Genomic DNA, 24,163 nt, shown 5'->3' on the forward strand with positions numbered 1-24,163 from the left:
TTTTAAACCCATGTCCTCACCATGGGATGCCTGTAGATTTCTTGCAGAATCACCAAGATAAACATTCTTAAAAAATGCTCATATACTGCAACATTTTATTTAATTGTGCATTTTTTACGAAGAGTTATAATTGCACCTTATTTCCATTGAATGTGGTTCCTGTTGGGGCCTTTATGACACATAATGACGCCTGATCAAACCAAAGTATCTCAGATTTACCTGCTGCTGACTGATAATTATCTTTATAAACTTACTTGTAGTTGTCCAGTTTCATTTTCAAACCATGGTACTTAGTCCTTCAAGTTACAATCCAAACCAACAAACGAGTCTCATCATGTTTATGGAAAAGTCCTGGGGCCAGTTAAAGAGCTTGAAACTGCAATCCTTTGTCCACCAAGGTTCTGTCCTGCAGCTAATGACAAACCGGTTTCTCTTGATCTCTTCCATACATCCATCACTGTCTCTTTTCCTCATCACTGCTTCGTGGGAAAACCTGAAAACATAAACCCTTATGTTAATAACACTTTGATCATTATACCTACGTGTGTTGAAAGGTTTTACAAAGTGGTGTTTGATTCTGCTAATCACTAATCAGCTGTGGTCTGTTACTGCAAGTTTATATGTACGAACAATTGGCACCTAATAATTACATATTTTTTTCCAAATTCATAAGTTTCATACAGTAACATTACTGTGCCTTTAAACAGTACCCAAACAAAAAACACTGCTTCCTTGAGTCTGAACAAAGGGAAATTAAAAAAGAAATAAGCCAGAATATTAGGAACAGAAAGGACTCCAGGTATGACATCTTCCAGTAATTACATGTAACCATAAACGCCATTTAAATCTCCAACCATTTTATGTCCCAGAGATTAGCCTACGAAACATCTGTATCAACCCCAGACCAAAGGCAAAACAAAGGAAAAATAGCCTTTTACTTTTTATGCAACTCCTCAATATCTGGTTTCATCTGTGTGTGCTCTTTCACATGATGAAACGCGAGTCGGGCGGCATCTCAGAATTGGGTTCGTCAGTGAAGAAAAGTTAAATGCAGCGTTGACACTTGCAACACTTGTGTGCGTTCCAGAACACATGGCCACTTTTTTTGCACACCGGCTCTGCGAACATATGCTAGCAATCTGTCCGTCACACGTTGAAACACACTCGATCTCCTGTGAATATCTTGAAACACACAAGCACACTGTAAGGCCCGGTGGGGCGATGTTGTGAACCATCTGTCATCAGCTTTAACTGAAGTGGAGGGGCTAAACTCGCACACTTGATCTTGTTTCGTAGGTAACATCTGTAGCCTATCACCAGGCTGGTGCAACCAGGGTGGTGGTGATGTGTCGGGGTGATTACACACATACTCACACACACACAAAGTCATGTCACATTGATGCAACAAGGCCCTGCTGAGCAGGCTTTGCAGACCTGAGAGTCTACTCTCTGAAATGTCCTTCTCCTCCACCTCCTGTTGCTGTTCTGAGGTCAGCCGTCAATCAGCCGCTGTCGCCACAGCCACCTGTCAGGTGTCCCAGCATGCTTTGCAAGTCTTACAGCCATTGCATGCTTGACTGAAGGCTGTCACACACGGCTGAACCTGGAGTCGCTGGCCAGAACACACACACGCACCGACTTCTCACGAGAGAAAAAGGCCTCGGCACAAACACACACTGACTATTGGCAGAGCAGATATTTGAAACTGAATGTGTGCAGCTTGACTTTTGCTGTATATTTTTCCTTTTATTATGGTGACACTGATCCTTTTCTTAAGATCTCTGTCTCTGGTTTTTGTTTCTCTGCAGGTGGTGAGAGTTCCAGTGGAGAGCTGCGAGCAGTACACTACTTGTGGGGAGTGTTTGGGCTCCAGAGACCCTCACTGTGGCTGGTGTGTTCTCCACAACGTGTAAGTTCTTCACGTTGAAGACGTGAACTTCCACATATTTCTGCGATATTATATTTTAGAATGGCACCATCTTTCCTGTAACTTGCATCAACAAAAGTAAGAATCAGAGGAACTCCTTTTTATGTCCCTCTACAACCTAAATGGTAATTAATTTTATCACACACAGAAGGAATGATTTATCTTTGAATAAACTGTGTTAGTTCTAAATAACTAGTGTCCCCTTTTCAACCTTATTCTACTTGGCATATTTCAGTCTTACTTTTAGTGATTAATTGTTTTTGTCATAGTTATCACTATAATTTACTTTTTATTTATTTTTACAATTTACAGAGTGTGTGTGTTTGTCAAAGCATCAGCTCTAGTCCTTTATTAGCATTCTGTAAATAAATGCTCATTCTTGCACTGGACTTTATTCAGTCTCTTAGTAGATATCAACTTACATTTGGTAGCTACTGCCTGCTCATGCATAGTCTTCGTGCTTACTAAGACCTTGTATGTCAGACAGACTATTGTGTTTAATGTTAAATGTTATTTTACTTTATAAGCGCTTTGAAGCATTGTTTCCTGAAACAATTAAAATTTGGTTACAACAACAAAAATTATATCTGGGAAATTTCAATTCATTGACTTGACCATAGGACAAACATGTTAACAGAAATGCAGATGGAGGAGTTAGTATTTCAGTTTTAGCGGTGACAGATGAGGGTGAAAAAGCAAAACCTTGTTAGGAACCTTAACAAGGGAAATGTCTGCAACAAGAGAAATATCTCTAACAAACTCAGCCACCTGCTCTAGTTTAAATCAAACTAAACTTTTCTCATAATTTGGATAATCAGGTATATAAAAAAAAATATAAATGTGATTATTATAGTGATGTTACTAGAGTTCAAATTTTTCACGGGTCAGACAAATTTTCAGTAGATTCCTAATTTGGATCTTTAGGCAGAATCTCGAATGCAGAAAATGTGCCTGTTTTCAGCATGTAAGACTGCATGTTGAACACATGATAGAACACATAGTGAGCCCAGAGACTTCATCTCGCTCCTTCATTTATTTCACCTGCTGATTATGCTGAGAAAGTTATATTTCAGCCAGAAGGAATATTTTTATGTTGTGATAATCCTGCATTAATGTAGAAAATGTCTTGTCAATGTCAATGTCAAATTTATTTATATAGCACCTTACAGCAGACAAGACTGCACCAAAGTGCTGCACAAAACAATAACACAAAAACAACAACACAATGACAAAACAGAACACACATCATTTAAATGCCAAAGAGTAAAAATGAGTTTTAAGAAGCGATTTAAAATGGTCCAGGCTGTGGGCAGATCTAATCTGGAAAGGTAAGTTATTCCATAAAACAGGGGCAACAACAGAAAAAGCTCGATCTCCTTTCCTCTTAAGTCGAGTTCGAGGAACTGTAAGTAATAACTGATTATTTGATCGTAGCGTTCTGGACACAGACTGGAAATTTAAAAGGTCCCGAAGATAAGGGGGGGCTAACCCATTTAAAACTTTAAAAGTTAACAAAAGAATCTTAAAATCTATTCGATAAAAAACAGGCAGCCAGTGTAAAGATGCCAGAGTTGGCCTTATGTGGTCATGCTTCCTGGTTCCTGTGAGAAGCCGTGCTGCTGCGTTATGGATCATTTGAAGTCGCTGAATCTGTGATTTTTCCATCCCTCTATATAAAGAGTTGCAGTAATCCAGTCGAGTTGTTATGAAGGCATGGATAAGTCTTTCAAAGTCCTTAAAACCGAAATAAGATTTGACTTTTGCTAAAAGCCGAAGGTGGTAAAAACTCGATTTAACGACAGAACTAACTTGTTTATGTAGCTTTAGAGAGCTGTCAAAAGTGAAACCAAGATTCCTAGCAGAGGTCTGATAAGAGCGAGCTAAAGAACCAAGAATCTGATCTGGATTTGTAGTCTGAAGTTTCTGACCAAATAATAGAACTTGAGTTTTGCTTTCATTGAGGTGAAGAAAGTTTTTTTTCCAACCATAATTTAACTTCAGCTAAACAGTTTAGCAACAGCTGAAGAGAATCAGTTGTACCATTTTGCAATTTAAGGGGCAAATAAATCTGGATATCATCTGCAAAACAATGAAAGGAAATATTAAATTTTTGGAAAATTTTACCAAGAGGCAGTAAATACAAGATAAACAAAATGGGCCCTAAAATTGACCCTTGGGGAACACCATACTTTAATGGTCTGGCCCCAGAACAGGATTGGTCAAGATGAACAGAAAAGGTTCTGTTTTCTAAATAAGACTTGAACCATTGGAATACTGAGCCTCGCAGGCCAACACAGTGTTTTAATCTATGTAAGAGAATTTGATGATCTACAGTATCAAATGCAGAGCTCAAATCTAGAAGTAATAAAACTGCAATGTTGCCTGAATCAACTGTTAAGAGGAGATCATTATACACTCGGAGCAAGGCAGATTCAGTGCTATGAGCAACTTTAAACCCAGACTGGAACTTCTCAGTTATATTATTGTCTTTTAAAAACATTTCAAGCTGAATAAAAACTAATTTCTCAAGAATTTTAGATAAGAAAGGCAATTTAGAAATGGGCCTGAAGTTTGCTAGGTCACTGGGGTCTAGATTGGATTTTTTAAGAAGAGGTTTGACCACAGCATGTTTGAGAGTAGATGGTACACAACCTGACTGCAATGAGGTATTTATCACCTTAAGAATGTAGCTGCCAAAAATCAGAAAAATGTCTTTTATCAGACGAGTAGGAAGACAGTCCAGTGGATAATTTGAAGGCCGCAGATGGTTTATAACCAACTTCAGTTCATCCATGGAAACTGGCTGAAAGTGCTCTAGAGTTGCTGGGCATTGTGGCATTCCAAGGGAATCTAAGTCTACCAGCTTATTCAAGCCTCTAAGAGCTTCAATCTTTCCTATAAAGAACATAGAGAAAGCCTCACAACGTTCAACAGAGTCTAAAGGACTTGATATAATCGAGGGATTGACAATCCTATCCAGGACATTAAAAAGGACCTGCGGCCTATGCCTATTTGAAGCTACAAAAGTAATAAAATATTTCGATTTTGCTAATTTGACAGCCTTCTGATAATTAATTAGACTGTCTCTCAAAATTTGAAACACACAGGGATTTTTTCCTCAGGTTTTGCACAGGTTTTATGTTTTTGCTTGGTTAAACTCAGTTTTCCAGCTTCTGGTTCAAACACTGTTTGCCTTCATCTGCGATGAGGCTAATCAATAGCTAGTTAAACCTCCCAGCTTGACAATGGTCTCCAACAGGTGGTCTACAGCTGCTTGTCACATTATGCCTGTGAAATAAATAACGTTGGAGTTCAAGATCCATGTGCTCCGACCTGTCAATATGACAAACGACTTGAAGACTTTTACCCTGACTTCAAAAAGGTTAATGTGACCTCCTGTGAGAATCCTTAGCAGATCTCCGCAGATAATAAAAGTTCTGTTACACAAATTAGAAAAATCTGAGTTCAGATGAGTGGAAATTTTGAAAAAGCAATGGTGTCACTTTTTTAAAAATTTTTGAATCATTACTATTTAAAACAGTTTTTTCCTAAGATCCTGTGAAAGTGAACAAAAGTGGCAGCTTGTACTTTGAATACCCTGTTAAAGCTTTATTGAGGTGCCGCTAAGAGCATAAAACCTTGTAAATCTGTCAGCTGAATAAACCTGTTGTTGGAACACAAATAAAATCACAGCTTGGCCTCCTCTTTGACACCATTGTCTTTCTTTGCTGAATTTATTTTTGTTGGTGTGAACACAGTTTAGCACACCTGCACTGCTTCACCTTAAGTGCTGTTGTGGGATTTTGAGCTGGGTCCTGGTTGCTTTAAAGTTTCTGTACAAGATGGGAACTTTAATCTTTGGATGAATCAGCAGATTGGCTAAATAAACCCTAACTCATTGATTAATATGAATAGAAAAAATTTTCACATGTACACATCGTTTTTCATTTACATAATGAAATAATGACATTCCTGATACAAAACTGAATGGTTTGCAAACTTTTCTCTTTGCTCTTCTGTGGTAATGGAAAAGCCGTCTTTCAGTGTAATTACAGCTGCAGTTCTTTTGGGAATGCCTTTACTAGCTTTGGACATCTACAGACTGAAATGGTTGTCCTTTCTTCCTTGAAAAATAGTTTGAGATCAGTGAGATCAGGTCTAAATATAATTTATTGTCGACTTTGACTGGACCAATATAAACCATTATATTGTAACCCTGGCTGTATGCTTAGGATAGCTGTCCTACGTTTTGCAGAACTTCCCTGTAGTAGCTTCATTCATCTTCCCATCAACTCCCTGTCTACATTGTCTGGCGTCTTAAGGTTTGTGTTAGTTTTCCTCCTGGCAAAGCTTACAGTATGTAATCCAAAAAGTTTGACACCTTTTAGCATGTTTGCCTGTTGACAATCGCTGCAGCTCCTCCAGAGTGGCCATGGGCCTCTTCTTCTATGATTAATGCACTCCCTGCTCTGTAGAGAGAAAATACATATGGATCAAATGTCAAAATAAGTTAAATAGGTGTGACTACTTTAGCAGAATATGGTATATTAATTTCCCATCTGTGCTGTGTGTGCACCCAGGGGAGGTAGACTGGTTACATATTGTTAAAATCTGCCAGAATGTTAAACCCTATTTGGAGAGCCTCAAATGCTTGCCATAAAATCATCTCTCGTGTCATTAATTAAACTTACAGCACATATCACCACCTTTTTCTTTCCTCAAGGCACACACCACCTGAGTCCCAGTTTAATAGCTATAACCTTCTACTTTGGGCTCACGTTAACCTTGTGTCCTTTAGTCAGCTTGTTTATTTCCCACCTTAATATTGCCAAATCTGTGCAACGCTCTTAATATGGCAACATATTAATAGGTAAATTATTTATAAGCTTTTGTTTTAGCCCTCTGGTGCTTTCAGCCACATGTTATTAAAAGTCACAGTGTTCTCCATCAGCAGTGGAATTGAAGGGAAATTAAGACGTTGGCTCACAGATGCAGGTGTTTCCTGACAAAAGAGCAGACTTCATTTACGGCGTTACACAGTCACCATCACATGAGCAGTAAAAAGAAAAGAGGTTCATAATGAGAAAACCTGTCCATACCTTTGTACTGCTCTGCTGTCACCCCACTCTGTGTGTGTGTGTATGTCAGTGATTCCCTGGGGAGTGGTTGGCGACAGCGTTTTCCCTCCGAGCGAGAGTGAAAGCTAACCAAATGAGGGAACGTGGGGAGCTGCTGTACGGAGCAGGCAGTTAGCATTTTTTTCTGCCTCTGTCATGTTGTTAAAGCCTTGCGGAGTGCCACATCAGCACTTTCTTCTCACCACTGGGACCAGTTGTTGTTAGTGCATAGGTGAAGTAAATGCATTATGAATAGCTAATAGCGGGACGACCACAAAAATCCCGAGGCATATGCTGATTTTTAGCACGATCAGTCGGTTTGTAAAAAGGCGGGTGGAGGAGGAGCGCTGGTGATGTGGGGCAGGCTGGAATTGCATTTTATCGGTCCAAAGAAATGTTGGAGATTGCTTGTGTGTCTCCAGAGAAGTTTGATTAAGATGGACCTGCAGCATAAAGAGATTCTGGGCGGGGCTGGAGAGGTAGTTGTCTTTGCACCTTAGGAATTTTTGCACAGGTTACGCAAGAAATAAAATCATGATATAATGTCTTAAAATAGAGGAAGCTTTTGCCCTCTTTATATTTTAATATTGTTCTCTTTTCTTTGACACTTATAGCTGCATGTTTATCATATTGATATGGCTATTAATTAACATTCTGTTGTAACCTGTCTGTTTTCCTTCTTCTTCCCCCCTCATTTGTCTTCATCATCCTCCATATATCTTCCTTTCCCTTATTCCTTTTCCTTTGCACCCTCTCCTCCATGTCTCCTCCCAGATGTTCTCGTAAGGACCGCTGTGAAAGAGCTTCAGAGCCTCAGAGGTTCGCCTCGGACCAGAGACAGTGCGTGGAGCTTACGGTTCAGCCAAGAAATATATCTGTCACCATGTCTGAAGTTCAGGTATGTATGCTTTCCATTGGCTCATACCCCAGCTGTGCCTATGTTTTAATCATCAGGCTAAAGAAAAGATGGCACAAGAAGCATTGGACTCATGCAGATCTTAAAATGCTTTAAGAAGAGCATTTTCTTCCTACTCCAGATTCAGATGAACAAAGATGTTGGTTCTCATTGAATGATTTTTTAATTCAGTAATTTCCCTTATATTTTCTAAATGATGCATTCTATTTATTTTTTTTTAAATTAAGGTAGATGTTAAGATCAGTACTGACATTGAATATAGAAAAGTGATGCACCAGGCAGTTCCCTTATTTTAGCTGAAAGCTAAAAGACAAGAAAAGCAACCAGAGTTGAGAAATCTGAGTCTTGATTTGAACTTAGTAGTATAAACAAAAATACAAAACACGAGTTAGACTCCTACTCTGAAGACTTGAGATGTCATCCAGGCTGAAGGTCTGATGTTTGAGTTTCATAAGCAAACTGTATCTCAGTTCAATGAGGGTTAAATTGAACCCTTATGGAAGACGTAGCTCTGAGGGGCAGCTGCATTTCTTGCTGTTGAAAGGTGCATTTGATCACAAAGTATTGTGAGCCTTTAGTAACTCGTAACAATTTCTTTATGTTAGCTGTAGCTCCGTAATGATCTTCACTCTGTCTCTTCTCACAATGAAGTCTTGATTAAATGACTTTAAAGAAAGGAAATGACTTCATTTCCGAAATGTATTTCCATCACAAAATACAGAACATTTCTGTAATATTCATTCAGGAATTTAACTACATTGCATCTAATTCTAAATTTTGTAAATTATCAGAACATTTTTTCTGTTTAGACTTTAGTAACGTTAGTTTATATTCTTGAAGATATTTAGATTGGGATTAAAAGGAAGCCTCCAAACACAATCTAGTTCATTATAAAATAAAGGAAGTGACAAATTCAAGCATGGACATTAACATCTGTCTTTTCTAAGGCACCAGCAATTCTTTAAAATAAAATCACTTTAAGTTTGTCTCAAATATTCTTAGCTACTAGAATATTTAATTTAGGTAAAGAGAACCTGACACTCCTATGGACCAAAACATCCAACAAGGACCAAGTTTATAACCAGCTAGATGAGTTCCTGACTTTTCACTGTCTCCATTGATTAAAGCACCACAAACGCCTGTGTCTTTAACAGCCCCCATTCTGTCAAAGTCTCCTTAATGTGACCATGTAGGTTTGAGTGATTACTTTCCATCACTTTCCGTCTGCACGATACACATTAACCTCCCAGTATCTGCTACAGATGCGCACACCCATTCACACAAGCTCTCGCTCCTTTATTCCTGTTCCTGTCATGCATACCCACACCCACGCCTCACTCCCCTTCTCCACAACTCCCATTAACCCCCATGTCATATCTTATAACAATCCATGTTACGCCATGTCCTTCCATTGATCTTGCACTGATCGTCTCGCTCGTGCTCTCTCCATAGCTGGTCCTCCAGGCTCGCAATGTGCCCGATCTGTCAGCGGGGGTTAACTGCTCCTTTGAGGACTACGTGGAGACAGAGGGACGGATTCAGGGAGGACATATCTTTTGCTTGTCTCCTTCTGCAAGGGACATCGCCCCCATCACCAGGAACAAAGGTTAGGACTTGAAAAGTCGATGAGTGTGAAGTCATTGGGTAGTAAGGTCACTGGGGTAGCCAGGGTGTGGTCAGGGGTAGTTAGAGACACAGATATGTCTCGATGACATTTCTGCATGTTGATTTATGGATCATATTTCTTTTATGCCATTCTTTTATTAGACCTTCTACTACCATGATATGACGTGCATTAAGGCTGAACTGTCAGGAGGCAATAATCAGATTTTTTTTAATTTTAGAACTAAACAAGAAGAAGCTATAAGAACAAGACTCTGAATATTTTTTGAGCCTCCCTGTGGGGGGTGGGGTATGGGTGGGGGCGAGGAGTGGGTTCACTGTGAAAACATCAGATTAGTAAAAATTCTGACTTGCTGGTCACTGATGGAGGCCACCACCCAGTTTCTGGGTGCATCTCTGCTGATGCATCTTCTCGTGAATTTTTGTTATTTGTTTAATGGAGAGAGTTAAATTAACCCGAAAGGCTGTTACAATCGCTACTTTTTATTAGAAGTTCTTGTTACCACACAGATGCTACCCTCAGAGAAGAATACACTATTCTACATTCATGTACTGAAAATAGAAATGCTTTTGAATTCCTTGTGTCAGTCTCAATTTGGCCTTCTTTGTGTCTAAATGAATGCTTTTTCTTGGTAACTTCTTTTCAAAGCAGCAACTTCAGTGTGGTTATAAAAATATCCTCATCTTTATGTTTTTTTTTTTTATTCATGGGAATTATGCACTGGTTTCATGTCCAATTTTGTCACACTAACAGAAGTTTAATCTTGCATCGTTTTCATATTCAAAGCACTAAAAACATGTCAGACTGTGTGCTTCGGGATTCTTGAAAGAGACAACTCAGAAGTTGTTCAGCCCATTATGTCCTGTTAGGAGCACTCATCATTACTGGCATCCGAATGCAGATTGGAGCTATTTTTAAAGACACCCTACTGCAGTGAAGTGTGTTGCTATGTTATAGTGTGTGTGTAATCTCTTCTGGTCAAACAATCTGAAATTAAAAAGTGTTCTACTGGAGCGGTGCTGAAGTTATATTAAAAAATGCCCTAACCTATTTTTGTTGTTCTTATGCGATTGTGTAACTGTTTACCAAGAAAAGTTAAATACAGACAAAATCTTGAGAGACAACAGTGTAGATAGTTTCTAATATATTTACATTTGGATGCCATGCAGGTGACAAGCGGGTGGTAAAGCTCTTCCTCAAGTCCAAAGAGACGGGCAAAAAGTTTGCCAGTGTCGACTTTGTCTTCTACAACTGCAGCGTCCATCAATCGTAAGTGAGAATGTTTAAATCATCTTATCAAATATCAATGATGCTCGTCTTCTTTTTTTTTTTGCAAAAAGCTCGAGATCAGTCAGATTTGATAAAGTGTCAGAAGAACAATCATCCATCATTCTCCTCTTTGACATACTTCCCTTTCTCTGATGGAGGAAAACAGTATATCCCCACACCGTGATGCCTCCACTACTATGCGGTGGTGGCTGGTGTGAATTCTTAGTCTTCTAACACACATAAGTTTTGGCCTCATCTGTCCAGAAGATCCTTATCACATATTTGCTGTGTTCCCTGCATGATTCACAGGAGACGACAATAAACGTCTGAGGCTTCAATAGTTTCACACAGGACCTTATTTACTAAATAGGCCACGTAGGAAGGAAATTGGTTGCACTGAACTCCTACGAAATGTGGGAAAGTTTTTATGTTTTCTTTCTTTATTCTGAAAGTTGTCCTTTTGCCTTTGTGTACTTGTACTCCCTGTCTTGCCCTTCTTCCCTCTTTTCTTTCTCTATTCTTTTCTCCTTCACATGCAGCATTGCGTACTTGGTTTTAGTAACCTTTCCTCCTTTCTTTCTCACCTTCTTCTATCTGTCATTTTGTTCTTGTACTTCCATTTGTCCTTGGTTGCTTTGCTCCTTTCTGGCTTGCATCCTTGCTTCCTTCATTATGTCTTTGCTTTCTTATTTCACTGTATCCATTTTTTCTTTCCTTTCTTCTGTAAAAAGCTAAATTACATTAATATTAGTGCTTGTAATGTGAAAAAGAAAACAAGTGATTGCCTTGGCTTCTTTTCCTCCTGTTCTTCTTCCTCTAGTCTGCCTTTGAGTCGTCTCATGTCACACATCATGAGACATACACGCACACACGCACGCGCACACGCACACACACACACTTCCACCTTTTTCTACCCCCACTGGAGGCTAATGTTACAGTTGAAGTGAAAAATCAAATGTGCCGTACATGTGAAACATTTTAGTTTCAAGATGGAAATTAAATGCTTTTTATCATAACCGACAACACTTTAATGATTAATTATTTATTTATTACACTGTGGTCTATTGTAATTCCTCTCAGTTAACACACTCTGACTTTAATTTTAAAAAATAGACTGGACTTTTTGACTTTATAAATTTGCTGTATTGGACTTATTCACATTGAAAACAAAAATAGCTGCAACACTCAGTACTTGGAAATAAAACCTTGTGCCCTTTTAATAAACTTTACTAGCTTAACATGCCCCTAATTCTGTGCCTTTTTAAATCTACCACCCTTACAGCCACACCCCTGCGTCAGTCCCCACCATGGTAAACGAATCCTCCAGTTCCTCTACCTCAGCCCACACAATACTGTCCCTCCTGTCAATCCGTGGCTGATCCAGGGCAGGCAGAAACGTCTGGTGGGGTATTAGCCCTAGGGCAGCAGATGGCTCAGAGGCCCCTCGGGTGCAGGCAGGACTCCGCTCTAGCTTCCCCCCCTCTGGATACTGGATGAGCCTCCTTCGAGGATTGTCCACAAACACACAGCGGCATAGACACATGCATGCACAACCACACCTTTCCCCACTGTGTCACTTTGCGCTAACTGGTGCTGTGGATGTCTTAGACACCTAATCTGTTATTGTGACCTTTAACCCAGTCGCCCCACTTCCCCACTCTTGTAGACAAATCCTTTGCCTCAGAAAGATGATTAGCTCAGCTGGTTAAGGGTGTGGTGGTTTATGGTGTCAGATCATCTTTAAATTATCTCCCATGAGGACCTCATTGTGTTTGCTCTACCTCTTGAATACTTTAAGTCATTTAGAGTACCGCTCATATCTGATGAGCGACCCTATGGTTGTATATTCCCAATTGATAGGAGAGAAATCATATAAAAGAAATAAAGTTGCGCTGGATGTTTTCCCCAATTGCCTTAAATTCTCACTAACAATAAAGAAGCGTAGAGGAACTAATGCAGAACAGAGAGTTGCCCATTAGAAGTTATTCCCCCAATGAACTCTGATAGTATCCGCTCTCTGTGCTGATCTAATACAACCTTTGAGTGATGTAATGGACGTGTTTAATGAAGTTACAGACAGGCCACGTCGCGTCTTCTCCAGTAACTCTGATGGTGAAGCGAGATGCAGCGATAAGAACCCCATTTGGAACTGGCACTCTGTCCTGTGTGCATGCAGAGGCTGGCAGGCCTTCGAAGTGTGGAGTCTGATGAGATCAGACTGGTAATGTTATTGCCATAATGGCTGCGTGGCCACATGCGCCGCTTTGTTTCTAGAACGCTCTTTTATTCCTGACAGAGCTAAGGTTACACTTAAAGCAATTATTCTCAAAATACTGAAGACGTTTACTTTGTGAAGGAGAAGTCCTCATTGAAAGGTGTTAAAACACTAATTCTGAAAATGGATCCGAAGATTTTATCAGGGATAGGAGAGTAGGAGTTTTCAGTAATAATCTGACCTTGAGTGACATCAGGTTATTAGCACAAAAATGTTAAACAAATGCACATCTACTTGCTTCTAATAAACGGATAACCAACAGTATCAATTGGTGCCTTTAACACACACTGTTCATATCGGTCTGAAGGGGGAACCAAATTAACCTACACACCTACAAAATTCCACTTGATTCTCATCTCCCTTTAAGTGTTCCGTCTGGAATTTCTTTCATTGAGCTAGATTTCTTTGGTTGAATTTTATGAGGAGGAACGTATAAGACAATTTATTGTTGGCAAAAATATTGTTTGGCTCAACACTTCTCTCTTCACAGTGGATGATAGTTGTTTACAGCACATTCAGCTGCAAACTTCATAGCTGACACATTACGTATATCATGACCAAACCTTAGTGATTTGTAATGTTAAATCCAATCTTTTAAAACTTTAACATAGTCCATGCCTCCAGCCAGCAATAGTTTCTCAATACTATTGCTGGCTGGACCTTCATGCAAAAGGTCCAGCCCTTTTGCATGAATCAAATTGTTTAAAACAGTTGGCTGGTTTGCACCAGGCTAGCTGTATCCAGGTACATCTCCAAAAATTCTGGAGATCTAAATGAGAAGTTTTAATATTTTTGTCACATGTTGTAGAAAGTGAAATCCCTATATTATGCTGATTAATTTCAGATGGAGTAAAATATTTCAAGCCTTTATTTCTTGTAATTTGATGATTTTGATTTACCAATCATGAAAACCCAAGATTTCAATATTTCAGAAAGTATTAAAAAAAAGAGAAATACTAGAAACTCATGGAGTCTCACCCTAATCACCAAATTAACTAAAACGCCTTCAAAAGTTTCCTGACCCTCTAAATGATCTCTCAGTCTGGGTCAGCAGGCTTCGCAATCAGAAGGAAGACTGCTGACTTGACAGATGTCAAGAAGACATTGACACCCTCCACAAGGAGGGTGAGCCACAAAAGGCCAGGGCTTAAGCAGCTGGTTATTCAGAGTGCTGTGGTCAAGCATACTCATAGAAAGTTGAGTAGATGGAAAACGTCTTAGGGATACTGACAGCAGAGACTGAAGCTGACATTCAAGAACAACCACACACAGATGAATCCCACACATGAGCTACAAATGTTTTATTTCTCATGTCAAGCCACTTCTGAGCCAGAGAAAACATTGTTTTAGAGCACTTCATGCTTCCTTCTGCTGATGAGCTTTATGAGGATGTTGATTTAATTTTTAAGAGCTGACCTCTTAAGAAGTCAGCTTCTTAAGAGGTGCTAGTTTTAGTTTTAAAACATCTTTACATTAGTAGGAGAAATAGGTGGGGCTTGTTTTGTTTTCACTTCAGGTGTGTCTCCATTTTTCTCTTCGGGACATGTTTCCAAACATTTGTTTTTTGATCATTTTTGACACCTTTATGTCTTCCATTGCTGCACGATTATGTGAACATTTGCTCTTGGACTTTAAATGGTCAGGATGGTAGAAACATTTATGCTGTTCTTCGAACTAAAACTTTTTAAAGTTTTGGTATACCTCAAAACTGGAAAGCATCAATTCCCTGTGTATCATCAATCTTTAATGTTGAATACAGTGTAGATTTTTCTGATGCCCAATCCCTGGGTCCTCCTGAGCACACGCCCCTCCTCGTTATTTACTCAGTAGATTACATCGTGGCCCTGCTCCTTTAAAAATGCCATAAATTTGCATAGTTGTATTAATCTAATTAGATTCCCCAGAGTTTAAGTTTGAGGGTTGCTGAGATTGAAATAGAAAATCACCCACAGCCATGATTACTGCTTAATTAAATATTTCCATATGCTTTTTTCTTTTCATTCCACATCCCCGTGGTTAATAAAGACGGAGAGTCTGGAAATGATTTGAAGCTCAAGTGTATGCATGAGGTCATATGAACCACCTCCCCTCACTGTGGTCAGTTTGATTTGGTCATAGATTAGATCATTTCTGAATCTGTGTGTTGAGGTGGACCCCAGAACAACTTAATTTAAAGATCAGCTTTTTAGAAGAAAGGTATTTGAAAAGATGAGCTTAAAAAAAGGCTTAAGAACTATTAATTTTCTTCCAATCTAAACTCAGACATGCAGTAATACCATTTGTTTTGCATGAATATTGAGTCCAAGTTTTTTTTTTTTCTCCTTGTCAGTTTTTAAGAGATCTAGGAATCAAATTGATTGACAATTCCTTGGAGGAGTTAAATAATTCAGCTCCTCGCCTTTGAAATGAAGAGCAGCCAATAAGCAGCTTGCCCAAGTGCAGGAGAGTCAGACATGCCTCATTGGAGGACGGCTTGTATTTAGCCTTTCAAACTGACCAAGCAGACACTCGAGCAGGGAATCAGTCTATTGTGTTGGCCTTGAAGAAACACTGCTAGTGTATCTCGATTAGCATCTGAATATGAAAGGCTTAAATTAACAATGCGAGCGTGGGTATACAGGGAGCATGTCTCCAGCTGCTCAAAGCCTCAGACTGGCTGCAGGCAACGGTAAAGGACATGAAGGCGCAATAAGGCTTTGCTGGGGGGTCTGAAAAATAGAACCTGCCCTTGATAAAGAGAACCAAACACCCTCCAATGGCACTAGGTGGGCTTTTTCTGACGAGGGGGTGCACCCGGCCTGTAATAGAGACTTTGAGATCCAACAGCAGCTCGTGACAGGGAGCGCAGCAATCGAAGAGTGAGCTGCAGGGGGTTGCTGCCGCTGGCCTTGGATTGGACGCATAACGGAACCTTCTTTTATTTGAGAGTTCATGCTTATAAAAGTAGAAAGAAACACAGGCAGTTACCTGCTGATATTTTTCTCATTATTTCAAAGTCGCTGCTAGACTAACAAGCTTGATTTGACATGAATAAAAGATGTAAGCTGGATGAAAATGGTTATTATTAGGGTAATGCGACAGATGTGATGACTGATGTGGGCCGCTAACTATACATTGTACTGCTCGCTGTTTGACTCAGGTTTCCTGCTGTGTTAAGGTGATGTTGAAGTGTATTTTGATGAACGTTGAGCTGCTGAACCAAGCTCTTTGACATTCAGAATTGTGATCGTTTCTGTTTGAACAGACACTTACAAGCATTACAATGAGCCCAGCTAACTTAGCTGATGTTCATTTGTTTCGCCTCAGTAATATCTAAGGGTTTAACAATGCATGTTCCTCAAGAGCAGTGTTGTCATTTTAGTGATGTTGTTGTCTTTCTTGGTGACTTTTCAAAAACGCAACTTCCAGCAAATCCAGAAATGTATTCAGGTGTTATTGGAGACTCTGGCTAATTGCACATTGCACTAAGTGGTAAGGTAAAATACAAATAAAAAAAATTAAGCATGTTCCTTTGGGGTAAGTTTTTGGGGTATTTTTTAAAATATCGTATAACGTCTTTGCAGATATACTATCCATTTTACTGTATTTTTTTGTGCGTTATTATTTGGGCTTTTATGTTTTTATTAGTCTCTTAGTGTTATGAAGTTTTTAAAAGTAATTTTTGTCATCACAAATGTATCTTTTTTTGTTTGCTCTCTTAGTTTGGTTGCTTTTGATGTATCTTCTGTGTCTGATTTTAATTAATGCAAAATACTTAATGTTTCACTCCTTAGTATGAAAATTGCTTTCTGAACATTTAATAGTATTTTCCAAAAAGCTAAGTATCCATTTTTTGTTACACCTAGTTCATTCTGATCACAATTTTACTGCAACTTGGGTTTTAGATGATATGTACATAATTTAGACGGGGTTTGGACTTGGACTAGATAATGCCAATGTTGTCAACTTTACCCTGTTGCTGCATTTAGACAGTTTTCTGACCCCATACTGACTGTTTTTCAAAAAAGCAATGAGGGATTTCCTGTTGTTAATGGAGCCTCTCTGTGACTCTGACGTAAAAGAAAATATTGTTCTCTCAAGCAGCATCCACTGTAATCCTCTCTCAAAACACTCCCAGGCGGTCCACTCCTCCCAGCTGCAGGACGTGTTCATGCCCTCTACATCCAGACTGTATATAAATAATACATGCTTGAAGCCACTACTGACAGCCATTGTTAGATGTAAATACAAAACTGCCTTTGTCTTAAATACCTAAGCCCAAATAGCCTTATTTTGTCAAAGCTTCATTGTGGTAGTTTGATCTACTTCTCTGCATCGTGATGGTAAAACAAATCGGTGCATTTCTATTGTAGCTTTTTGACATAGTTAAATTGTTAAAGTGCATATGGAAAAAAAGTTTGATCACAAACTTCCTTTGGGTTACTTGGTGTGGATACGGTTCTTCTCACTTAAGGTGCAGATGACTTTTACTTTAATTATTTCAAATATGCAAATTACATTCTAATGCGTAGCAATTTGTAGGACAGCCAACTGTCTCTTTTTCTCTGCGTAAGGAGTGTCCCACTACATGGATAGGATGCTGCAGGACAAATTTCACTTTGTCAAGAAATTCTGTATAGTTTGATTTTCTTGGGATCTCAGCACATCCCTAGTAATGTTCTGATTTGTCCTGTATCGACCAGCCATCTGTGGATTCTCATCTGTTCTTTCGAGGACAAATCACTGGACTAAAATCCCAGCTTTGACTTTAAATCTGCATGCTTGCCCAGCATAGCCTAATCGCTTTCCCTCCATTTGTTGGCAACGTTGACAAATCTCCTCTTTGCTCTTGTGTGGTATTAAGAGGCCTGTTATTTCCTTAGCTGCACATCTTTTATTCTAAATGGACAGCTTCTGTCAGCACAATGCTAAATTGGTCAATTAAAGCGGCAGTGGGATTGAATTAAGCTCCAGCCTCTGATCTCGTTCAAAAGGAGGGGGTTTCTGGGCTGGAAATGATCACTTAAAGTGTGCACCTAACAAACGAGCGGCCCTAATTGATCCAAATGAATCCACGTCAGGGTTTGATGGATTCATACGTGGGCTCCATCTCAGAGCTCAAGAGTTAAAGCCCTCATTTTTCATGCGGATAAGGAAAAGAGGAAAGCTGGCATTTTACATAGGGTTAAAACACACTCCAGAGCTTGTCAGGAGGGCGAGTGTGCTTTTTGTCGCTCCAGACAGATCCACACAAATCTACACTTGGCAGATGTGGTGAAATACAAAGCAACCTGCTTACTATCTTAGCTTTATTAAATGCAGTATTTCATTGTTTCCCAATAAACCATAGGCTGACACAAATCCCTAGCTAAATAAGGCACAGAGATGAAACCCTAAAACTGCGCTTTAGTAAATTGCTCTTTAGTAAGCTTTACAATGGCATGAGGCTGTTTTATTTGCTAACAAGTAATGATTTTATTAGAGTATGCTGCACACTTTCTCTCCACTTATTTGAGAAGCTGCATACATAAACCTTTATGACTCTCCTCCTTGGGTTTTCTTTAGATATGAGAACGCACATATAGATTCATAATCATCTTCAGATATCCAAGCTTATGTTTCATCTGTCTCCCATGAGACCGCCACCTCTCCACCTCCTCTCTCTCACGATACCTGGTATATACACCTCTGTAAGGGAAATCCACCTGCTTTTGATGTCTCTCTCTCTCTCTTTGCTCCTCTTCTTTCTCTCGTCTTTCTCTTTCTGCCGGTCTATCGGCACCTCGCCTCTGCCAAAGCAGGTGAATTAAAAACGGTGGAGGGCTCTTAGCCCCTTGGATGAAAGAGAGCTTTAGAGAAAGAACAGGGGGGGGACAAAGCAAATGGAGAGGGGTATGTGAATAGAGAGCCTAGTAGAGATGGTGAAACATAAGGGAAGGTTCACCACTGAGCAGATAAAAAGAACGTAACAAGAGCGTAACTGTATGCAGAGAGTCGGATGGTGGTTGGAGAGGTCTATGAATGTGCAGAAGGTGAAAGCAATGAGAAGTTCAAGCAAGCAGATGAATGAAAGGGATGTTAAGGCAGGCTTTAAGTCTAAAGATGGGGGGATGAAAGGTGAAAAGGACAGAATCATTTCACAGGTTGAACAAATGTCGAAAAAAGATGAGTAAAAAAGATATTTAGGAAGGTATTCTGTTGGGAGATGGTCAACGCAGCCAACCAGCTGGTAAGAGATTCCCACAGTAAAATAACCCTGAGTAGAAATAACACAGTTTCTACATTTTTGTTTGCACTTAAAAATGTGAAGTGTACAATGTGTCACATAGGTTGTCTAATGGCCAATTCCTCATCCAGTGTGGCTCTTTGCCTTTAAGAACTACGGAAATGTGAATATTTACATATTTGTCCTCTAAGTCATCACAGTATGTTTTTGTGACCATGAATAGCTAAATGAAGCTCTGGTGACTCTGCTACTTTCCTTGGTATCATTTTAAAAGAACCTCAGACTGTAAGAACAAATTTTAGTCATTTTAAAACTTTCTAGATCCTTCTACACCTCATTTGTCAATCCTATACTAATGGTTATGATTTTTAAAAGCACAATTTGTTTATACTACCATTATTCCACCTGTCATAGTTTTAAGGATCTACAAATGTTTTGCAAAAAAAAGAAAATAAAGATTTCTATTTAGATTTAACATGAAGGTGCAATAAGCTGTCAAAAAAAGCATCGGACTCTGATAACTATCTTCATGGTATCCTCCAATCTCCATTTTCAGCTGCCTTTCCTGTGTGAATGGCTCCTTCCCATGCCATTGGTGCAAGTACCGCCACATGTGCACCCAAAACGCCAACGATTGCTCTTTCCAGGAGGGACGTGTCAACGATTCTGAGGTAAGACCCCCCGATGCTTCGCCACAGTCAGCACGGCTGTCATTTCAGCAGCACACATTTGTTTTCTTTGCTACTTCTTTAGGAAAAAAAAAACTGAAAAAATTTACCATTTGCTTCAAAATGTGCAAGTATTAAATATATCAAATTCACATAACTGCCATATTTGTACACATACAGTAACAAACACACATAGCAATGAGTTGAGATATTAGTTCATCTGCACCTCCATCCTGTGTGCCTTTTGCCTCTGGGGTTTCCTCCCCTCATCCTGCTGTGTGTCTGCTGTCTGTATGTGTAATATTGGCTTTTGGCACAGTGACAACAGCTTGTGTACTGTGCAGCAATAATTCTGTCGTGGCCCATAAGGCCATAAACAGGCTGGGATGAATGACTTTCTATGGAAATACTGCCTTGTTCTTACAAAGCCAAATACTGCATTAGCATAAAAGCTAATATTAATCGTGCCAAGTGGCAGTGACTGCAGGCTTCATGTAAGGCATATCAAGCATTTGTCACGTCCTGTAGTACATGCAGGGCTGGACACCAACCTGCATGGGGTTTTATGCTGCTGTTCTTTATTGACACCCTCAGCAGAGGTGGATGCAAAGTTTAACAGATGTTATGAAATTCATATCTTCAAAATGGACTTGAGGAATCAGTATCACTCCCCAGTGACTGACGGTTATACCAGTGCTTTATCTGTCCTAACACATAGTCCTAACACACAGTTAGCAAGGTAGCAAGGAGAGTAAGACAGGAAAGAAAGAAAAAACACGAGGGAGGAAAGATGCAAGACAAAACAAAGGAAGGAAAAAAAGACAGAGGCCTGTGTTTATGCGTGTGTTGCTGTCCTGGGCCCATCGTCTCGTCCATTACAGGGCATAGAAGCTGTGGTTTAGCAAGCTTGTCTTTAGGATTCAGCTACAGCTCCGGTTGGGAAAGCAGATAAAGAGGAAAGCAATAAGTTTTAAGGCAGAGCAATTAATAAAGGCCAGTTATTCAGACTCTGCTGACAAGTGACGGAGGGAGGCTTTAATCTGCATCTAGATAACATAGAGAGCTGGTCCAGAAACATAAAGAGTGAGGGATGAATAGTCCTAACTTACTTTTTGTTTTTCGTCATTCCTTTATTGTTTTCTTGCCTCTCTTTCTTTGTTTTATTTTTTTTTACATAAATATTTAGAAACTCTGTAAATAGAAAATATGCTATCATTGCTTTTCAGCTTTATATAATAATACCATCTCTGGTCATTTATCTGCAGGACTTCAGATTAGAGGGGTTTGGTGGAGATAGGCTCACAACGTTCTAATGCGTACATCAAAATTGTTTTGTTGGTGTTTGATCCACAGTTTTTTATAAAGTGTCAGCTTGCCTGAACCAGTTCTAAATTAAGAACTTCAGGCTTCCTGTTATCTACTAAAAGCCTCACTCTCTCCCAATTGTGGAAAAAAACACAGAGACATCAACAGGTAACATGCATTAAAACAAAATGTCTGTTATTCTTTAAAATGCAGCAATGTTTTCCAGGATATCAGATATTCTAACGAAGATATTTCTTCTGCAGAAAAAGTATAAAGTCATCACATTAAAGCAGAGAAATTAATAAAGTTGAAGAGATTAAAGATCACAGACCACTGATCTGATAATCCATAATTTCACATAAATACTATGCTTTGTGTTTTTCATGCAGAAAAGTGTAAACAATCTTACAGTAACCTGCATACACTCACACACACACCAGTCCATGAACCAAGTCATTTATCATCCTTCTCTTAGCTGCCATATCCATTAGTTCTGCCCTCAGTGCCCCAACAAGAAATGCTATTCCTGAAGGCTTGGCTTATCCCCTTCCTCCTCCTGCTTCTCTCCAGCTCCTCTCCAGGGCAGGCCCCGTCTCTCGCCACCTCATCCTTCACCACTTTGATGCTCGGTCACCTCATCTTTTTCTCATTCGTTTTTGTCTTTGTGTCCCATTTTCTGTTTTTCTTTTATTTGTATTGTGAAGGAAAGGACAAATTGAACAGAAATGTGCCTTTGTTTTTAGCACCTTCTGGCTTTTCTTCCCCTCTATTGGCTGGTTGTAGAGAAGAAGCAAGAGGTCTTCTATTTCTACATCTCAAGTAGAGATTGACTCAAATAGATTGACTCATTAGACACAGAGGAATAACTTTCAAGTCTTTATTTTTGTTAATTTTATTGATTGCGGCTTACAGCTAATGAAAAAGGTCTGCTGAGGCGTTCAGGAAGCCATGATAGTGAAATATCAGCCTTCAGCTCTTCTGTGTTGTTTTCTCTGGTTTTTCTCATCTTCCTTTGGACAATACTCATGTCAGGCCGGTTTGCTGGAGATTCAAACCCAGTCATTCCATAATCTTTAAATACGATATTGTTACTTTTAGTGGTGAGGGCAGGTGTTAATTTGATTAGTTTGATTCAAGAGTGATTTAATTGAATAAATGTAAATTTTTTCGCCTATGTCTGATATTGAAGCAATCCAGCTACAGTCCAGTATATAAAGACTGCTCTTAATTCTGTTGTTTCTTTCTATTTGTGCCACATATTTTTCTTCCACTTAACTTTCCAATTAAATGCTTAAACATACCAGCGGACTGGAATACTTACCTAGTGGAGGCTGCCAAAGTCCGTCAGTTGAAAAACTGTCAAGTCCACAATCTTCAGACATGTTGGCTATGACACAACTTTTCTGGTTTTAAAAAAAATCTAATATTCATGTGATGGGAGAAACTGAATTTGAAGTTTTTACTAAGTGTAACTAGGGCTGGTGTAAGTTACTAAATATATTATCAAAGTGTCAGTCGTAAAGGTTGGTTACTTGAAACATCATTTGTATTAAAAGTGGTATTCAAGGAGTTGTCCTTTTTTTTGTTTTTGTTTTTTTTGGGGGGGGGGTTTGCGATTGCAACATTGCAGACACTGATACTGCAATTACTTTTTCAGCTTTAGCTGTAAGCCTTAACCATCAAAACTACCAGAAAAATACTTTAAATCTACAGCTACGTGAAATTATTTTGTAGAATACGAGTTTTCCTTTTTCACTGCACTACAAAAATCTCACCAACTTATTTACTGAGATGCGCCCTTATGTGTACACGTTTGATTTTCTTCCTCAGATTATCCTTGTTTTTCCATCTTCGTTCTCAATGCAAACAGCAGTGAAAATCTCTCTCTCTCCTGAAAGCAGACGGTAAACTCAGACCTTCACCGCTCTCATCTGCAGATGAAAACAGTCGATTGGGTGGGATGAGGTTCATTGTCAGACTGTGATCAAAGGCCAGAGAGAGCGTTCACTGAGAGTTGAGGGATGAATGCTCCTCCTGTATCACTCTTTGGTCTGACTGGTGTTGGACCAACCAGACAGAACAGTTGAGATCAAAGAATGAAGCTAGCGGATGAATTATGAACGTGATCAGCCTTTGTTCTCTTTCTGCTTTGCTTTTATTCACACATTCGTTAACAAGCATTGTTGCTCGAAATAATACACGAGTTTGGTGTAAATTTTATAAATACAAAAGTAGCACATCCAAAAACTCTTTGTTGTGGCTGTTTTGTACCCTTAAATCATCTTTTTTTTATGTATGCTTTTCCAAAATTGTTTGTGTTGCTGATTTGCATCCCCCCACTCTGCCACTAGAACAGTAATAATAATAAAAAGGGATTATTTATGTTTTTGTAAATAGACTTTGTCTAAAGAGGGAGGGAAACAGTGGGAAAGTCAGCTTGTCAGAGTAAGCAGAGAGAAAATATGTATAATGAGTGACATTTTCAAATCAAATATGCATGAATCAACAAAGCCTCCAAATGGCACAACAAACAAATTCTTGAATTAAGGAGCGACGAGGCGGAAAATTGCAAGAGAGGAATTAAAGTTACTTTTATCATAAAAACAAAAAAGTCGGAGGGAGACTTAAGGAAGAGAATGAAGCGCTGCAACCTGTTGATTTATTTCTTTCCTCCCATAGTTTCCTTTTCTTCTCTTTACCTTCTTTCTGCTTTTGCTCCTTGATTGCTATCTCGTATTCAACTTTTCCCCTCTTTACAACCCTAGCGTTTTATCTGAGCCAACGTCTTGATGAGTGCCAGGCAAAGTTCAGCCTGGCTGGGCTCAGCTATCCTAAGACATGCTTACGTGTTAGTTTT

General features: G+C 39.3%; 1 protein-coding gene across 4 annotated transcripts in view; it reads left to right on the forward strand.

Annotated features, from left to right (window-relative positions):
- Positions 1-24,163, forward strand: part of plxna1b (plexin A1b) — a 218,729-nt gene that overhangs the window by 104,713 nt on the left and 89,853 nt on the right. For all 4 annotated transcript variants that reach the window (XM_032548434.1, XM_032548436.1, XM_032548435.1 and 1 more), the window contains exons 5-9: positions 1,809-1,909; positions 7,819-7,942; positions 9,413-9,566; positions 10,754-10,853; positions 19,890-20,004. In XM_032548434.1, coding sequence (XP_032404325.1) covers positions 1,809-1,909; positions 7,819-7,942; positions 9,413-9,566; positions 10,754-10,853; positions 19,890-20,004 — 594 coding nt within the window. The remainder of the gene's footprint in view (positions 1-1,808; positions 1,910-7,818; positions 7,943-9,412; positions 9,567-10,753; positions 10,854-19,889; positions 20,005-24,163) is intronic.

Source organism: Xiphophorus hellerii, chromosome 20 (assembly GCF_003331165.1).
Source record: "Xiphophorus hellerii strain 12219 chromosome 20, Xiphophorus_hellerii-4.1, whole genome shotgun sequence".
In the NCBI taxonomy this organism is placed as follows: Eukaryota; Metazoa; Chordata; class Actinopteri; order Cyprinodontiformes; family Poeciliidae; genus Xiphophorus; species Xiphophorus hellerii.